Source organism: Pelodiscus sinensis, chromosome 1 (genome assembly GCF_052426305.1).
Source record: "Pelodiscus sinensis isolate ZL-2025 chromosome 1, ASM5242630v1, whole genome shotgun sequence".
In the NCBI taxonomy this organism is placed as follows: Eukaryota; Metazoa; Chordata; order Testudines; family Trionychidae; genus Pelodiscus; species Pelodiscus sinensis.
In genome coordinates this window covers 94,798,969-94,804,968 of record NC_143052.1, presented here as the reverse complement: position 1 = coordinate 94,804,968, position 6,000 = coordinate 94,798,969, and the positions used below count along the sequence as shown (strand labels likewise).

The 6,000-nt window shown below is 49.1% G+C and overlaps 1 protein-coding gene across 3 annotated transcripts in view; it reads left to right on the top strand.

Annotated features, from left to right (window-relative positions):
• Positions 1–201: 201 nt before the first annotated feature.
• CYTH4 (cytohesin 4) overlaps positions 202–6,000 on the top strand; it is a 31,292-nt gene continuing 25,493 nt past the window's right edge. The window contains exon 1 of one of the 3 annotated variants that reach the window (XM_075937495.2): positions 202–1,129. In XM_075937495.2, the coding sequence (XP_075793610.1) occupies positions 1,111–1,129 (19 nt within the window). In that variant the 5' untranslated portion in view covers positions 202–1,110. The remainder of the gene's footprint in view (positions 1,130–6,000) is intronic. The other 2 variants (XM_075937502.2, XM_075937521.2) reach the window with 2 other exon arrangements.

Below are 6,000 nucleotides of genomic sequence, written 5' to 3'. Positions count from 1 at the left end.
TGGAACATTGATGCCAGCTGTTGAGCTCCCCGTGGGTACAGTGCCCTTCCTCCCTTCCCCCCTCAGCGTGCGTCAGAGACATCATGTACAATAGAAGTGGCAACTCAATGCAATTATTACTTTAGGGGAAGTGTTCAACCTTCCGGGGCTGGGGGAGGGGAAGGAACAGCTTGAGACTGACAGCGCCAGTGATTAAAGTCCTCTACTTCTCTCCAGAACAGACACAGCACAGGCAGGGCCAGGGGCAAAGTTTCCACAAGGAAGGGTGCCATTCTAAGGATGAGAGGGGGAGCTCACTCTCCATAGCCCAGTCAAAAATTGCTGAAGAGCCAACTCCAAATGTAGCCGGCTTGGGATAGGAAGAAAGCAGCCCAGTGGACAGAAGTTCCTCCACTGTCAGCAAGACCCAGAACACACTGATTTTGGAAATCTTGCCCACCTACCACCTATTGCTGATTTTTGGGGGAGTTCAGAGCAGGGGCTGGAGATAAACTTTTCCCCCAGCGTAACACCATCTGCTAAACAAGTTGGGTCCTTGAGTTGCCAGCTTCCTTCTTCCTCTCTCCCCAGAGCATGCTGAATCAAACCATATGAATCTCGACACCAACACCAGCTCCCCACCGCTAGCAAAGACCAAAATGGCTGCCCCAGTTAAAGCAACCCAGCTTTTGCTTTTGCCAGATGGTTTCAACAAAAATACCGGACACACTCAACATTACATCACAATCTACATTACATCTTATTTAGAAAATACTGGACATTTATATTGTCTCATGTCTATTTTCTCAATTTGTTTCCCAAACAGAGACCTCAAATACTTGACTGTCCAGTTCAAAATCGGACACCTGGCAATCCTAGTGTGTCTTAGTTTGTTTTATTTTTAGGAAGTAACTAGCAAGTTTTTGCACCATGAGTTCATCGCTGCCTTTACCAATATGAGCAATAATGGGGAGGAGATGGGGGTGGAGCTGCTACAAAGCACGGTCCATGCAGCTGAGACATTTTTAGTGACAGAGTTGAAGTAACACTAGTTTTGGCAGGCACCCACAAGAGCGGGGGAGAAGAGAAACTACAACTGTTGAAAGAAGTCCCCGTTCAGCAGGTCTCAGGATGGATGATTGTCCCACCGGTAAGTCAGTCCTTTGTCTTGTTGCTGCAGGAGCTGCTAACTCACTATGCTCTCTTAGGGCAGTGTCACCAGCTGGACTGGGGTGCTGGGGAGGGGCAGATGAGGAGTTCCCAGGATGCTCTGGGTGGGATTTACAGCATGCAGATGTTGGGCTCTTTTCACCTCTCTCTCTCCCTCCCAGCTATAGAAGACCTGATCCAGCTCCCTGCAGATGTCACTGGGAGCCAATCCACTGACATGAATGGGACCTGGATCAAACCATTACTGAGCTTTGTACAGACAGGACATCTCTGAGGAGGAAAGTTAAAATCCCTCAAGTCAGTGACCCTCAGACTAGCTAGGTAACAAGAGGCATGGGGTATGCCTGGCCCAGACGAGGGTATCAGAGGCGCATGGTGCTTGGCTTGGGGGTCAGCTATCAGCAAGTGACTGTATACAACAGTTTCCTTTGATACAGCCTTGGTGACAGGAACAGAGGTGCAGAAGAGTGTGGTTTCATAAAATTGCAAATGACTTTGCTCCCTTGCCCCAGCTGGGACTCGTGCAAAAGCAGTGTGTGTAAATCTCCAACATTTTGCCTTGGCAGTGCATGGCATTGGTGTAAACAGGGGTACATCTAGACTACAATCCTCTTTTGAAAGAGAGCGTCTAGACTACAGCCAGTACATTTGAAAAAGCAAGCTGCTTTTTCGAAAGAGAGCACCCACGCAGTCTGGATGCTCTCTTTTGAAAAAGCACAGTTTCCGTTCAATGATGCTTTTTTTTGAAAGAGCTCTTTCGAAAAAAGGTGTTATTCCTCGTAAAATGAGGTTTTCCACGGTTGAAAAACTGCCATGTTCTTTCGATTTACTTTCGAAAGAAAGCGGCAGCAGTCTAGACACAGGGAAGTTTTTTAGAAAAAAGGCCACTTTAAAAAAAAAAAAAACCCCTGTAGTCTAGACATACCCTGACTGTCCATGGAGCATGGAAACAATATGTCAGCTCCCCAAGCAGAGGAGAGAGAGAATGGCTTGCACCTGCCTTCTCCCCAGCAGCTGGAAATGGGGGGAGTAGGGGAGGGAGCCCAAAAATCAGTAGCTCAGCAATAAAATCCTGGACACACTCCTGCGCACCACAGAATCACAATGGACTCCAAAAGAAGCTAGAAAGGCAGAAGTGGCAGAGAAGTGATGAGCAAGATCAAACTTATTTCCTGGTTTGGTAAGTGGAAGGAACAAGGGGCGAGCTGCCAAAGGGATTCGAGCTGGCCTACCACTGATAAGGTCACGTACCCAAGGAAAAGGTGGAGCCCAAAGCTGGTTCTCCAGCATGAAAATATGACTGCTCAAATGAAGTTAATAGCTAGTGAGAGTAACTTGATGTTATGAATATTGTTATTCTTTGTATCACAGTAGTACCTGGGGCTTCAGCCATAAACCAGGGGCCCACCGTGCTAGGTGCTGTACAAACACACAACAAAAAAAGTCCTTGTCCTAAGCAGTGGAGTCATGGTATTTCTGTGATGCACATGGATATATCCAGGCGTATGATTTTATTGATGAGCCTATTGGTCTTTGGGCTTGATTTGACATGGGCAGATATTTGGGAAAGAGTCTTCATTGGCGGGAAATCTGCCCTGAAGCCTTTGGAGCAGAGTAAGGTACCCACCACCAGTCCCAGCCGGCCTGGGGACCCGTGCCTGGCAGGCACTGGTGCAAAAGTCAGCTGTGCTGCCTGATGAGGAGGCATGGACAAGGGGCCCAGTGTCCCGATGGAGCGTATCCCTCAGGCAGCTGACGCTTCAGCCCAGCCCATGGCCCGACCCCCATGAAGAATGGTGTGGTGTGAATACTTCCTTGTCCTCTGCCTGGAGAGACTCCTGCTGCAGAACAGTGACCCCTGCTGGTGCTGGGCATGCCATTGGCGCCTCTCTGGGGAATCAAAAGCTTGGGGGAATCAAGTCTTTTTCTGTGGGGAAAATGTCTGACCTCCTGTCTTTTTTCATAGTCCATGGATGATTGACCAGGCAACAGGCATGGGAAGTAGGAGTGTAGGGGGTGCTGCATCACCTCCAGGTTTTAGCTGGGGCTGCTCTGCTGGCCCTGTGCCCGGAGCCTGGTGGCTGCCTCCCTGCGCCCAGGTTGCTCACAGCAGCCACCCTGTGTCTGAGGTCCTGGCTGCCAGCCCTGTGGCTCTGCTCCTGGCCCCACAGCCACCCCCAGCTCGGAGGTGGGGGAAGGCAGACAGGGATAAGGCAGATGGCTGTCAGCACTTCTGCTACTAAAAGGGTTCCTGCACCACTTTCCTGGGGGGGGGGGGGGGGAGTGTGATTTCACCTTGTGTGTTCCTATGTGGGATAGAGCAACACTGGCAGGGTACGTCACAGGGGGGAGCTCAGGGGTCTGCTGCTGCCTCTCATTGGCTGAAAACTCAGCCTCATACCAAGGCAGACCAAAGGCCTGTGTAGTTTGGGTCCTGCATTTAGCCTGGCTTTTGGTATTGCCAGCTCAGTTTTGTGGCCATTGCCACAAATGGAGGGAGGAAATTGCAGCTGCAATAGTTGGTGTCTGCAGCCGTATGCATTTAATGCTGAACCACGGTATGTGATTGTAGGTGTGACTGGCTCACATGGAGTTTTTGTGGTCCCCAATTTTGTACCACCCACACTGGAGGTTGGTTTTGAAAATACAGATCTGAGCATGTCATGGGGAGATGATAGATGCTCCTGAATCCTTTGGGGGCACTGGCTGACCGCCGCTTTGCACCTGACTTAGCCGATCCTGGTTCAATGTGGGTGAAATTCACCCCAGGCAGAGAGCCCACACATGGCCTAGGCAGTATTTGCATTTCAGTTAAATCCTCCAAATAGGGCTTAGGTGGAATTTAGCTGGTGCCTAGACTTTGTGTGCATCCTTTGTATCCACATGGACTTCACCCTAGGATTACATTGCTATGCCCAGGCTCATCTGTAAGGAATTGGAGTGGGCCAGTGGGACTATCCACTGGGACTCTCCCTTCCCACGTTCTCAGGTGCCGTTTTCTAGAAAAGCAAGAAATGAAAGAAAGGAGAATCATTGTGCTGCCGTCAGCCTTCTCTGCTGTTGGGAGAGTAGAACCCAGCTGCCTGCCTGGGATCAATGCACGTTATTATTTATTGTCACAGTGCTTGGAAGCACTAAGCATGGACCAGGGCCTCATTGTGCTAGGTGCTGACAAAAACAGAACACAGGTGGCTAGGATTTTGTAGGCAATAGAGTACCTTTTAGGTCATTTTCTCTCCTGTCCTCACCAATTTAATTCCAGAATCCAGAGCAGGCCACAAAGGACTCACACTAGCCATCTTGTGTCTTTAGCACCAAAATGCAGAAGTTGGGAATGTCTGCTAGGGTTGCACAATGAACAGGAGGTGCATTCAGGGCCTTACCCATATGCAAAATATGCAGATGCGTCGGGCCCCTGAAATTTTGGGGCACCACTGGGTCTTAATATCCACTCACCCGTCTCTTCCTGCCCCTGGCTCTGCTTCCTCCGGAGATAAGCTAGTTAACTTAAAAGTAAAAAAGCCTGCTAGACCTATTAGCAGAACACTGAACCTGTGAAAGAGACATTCAAGTGGTAACAGCCATTTAGCAAACATTTGCCAACCCTGGTATATACCACCAGTTTCTGAATTTACTGTAAAAACAAATAGTTCTATAGCACCTTAGACACCAACAAATATTTATATATATAGTATCGAGAGCTTTCGTGGGCACAACCCACTTCCTCAGATGAGCAAATGGGTTTTGCCCATGAAAGCTCATGGTACTATATATATATCTATCTATCTATATCTATATATCTATCTATATCTATATCTATCTATCTATCTATCTATCTATATATTTGTTGGTCTCTAAGGGCTACAGGACTACTTGTTTCTAAAATTACGGAGTAACGCAACTACCCCGCTGTGAGTTTACTGTGTTAGTCAACAGGACCTTAGTTTAAAATTTGCTTTACATACAGTAGAGTCCGGATTATCTGACCTTCGGTAATCCAACATTCCGCTTTATCCGACATAGCCACTCTGAGGCTGCTATGCCGCATGCAGCCTCCCCGGCTGAAGAGGCTCCAGCAGTCTCCCGTGGGTCGGAGCCTCCTGCCAGCGTTACTTCGTCCCTATCCCTGCCTGGCCCCGGCCCCTTCCCTCCCTGCAGCTCCCGAGCGCGGGCCAGGATAATGGCCCCGCTCGCTGCCCCGGTGCTCTCCTGGCGCCGCTGATGCTGCTCCTACCGGTGCCGCTTTGTCCCCAGGATCTGCAGAGAGGGAAGGGGCCGGGGCCAGGCAGGGATGGGGACCAAGCAGCGCCGGATACAATAGAGTCCCTATGATCCAACATTTTTGTTAATCCGACCACCTGTCGGTCCAGTTTAGGTGGATAATCGGGACTCTACTGTATATTCATTAGTGTGTTGCTGAAGATTATAAAAATCACATCTCTAAAAATCATCCCCCTCCCAAGGCTGCTGTTAGGCAAGGGGGCACCAGTTGAATAGTCCTGTACAGGGTCCCAGAAATCCTTAGGATGTCCCTGGACACATGAGTTAAATTTACTTACTCATTAAATTACTTCCAACTGGAGTTAGGCTCCGCCCCTGCTTAAGCACTTCTGAAAAATCCCCTAGGCACCTCTCTCCATCTTTAGGTGCCTAAATCCCTTTGTAAAGCTGGTTCACGTGCCCTTTTTTTTTTTTGCCCACTCTCATTTTTATTGCTCTTGACTACCCTGCCATGTCTGACTCTGTCTGCCTAATGCTTTCTCCCTGCCCCCATCTGTGTCTACTCTTTTTTCTTCCAGCCAAGCATGTGATTCATTTGTTTCATCAGCTGCTCCACAGCATTCACAAGAA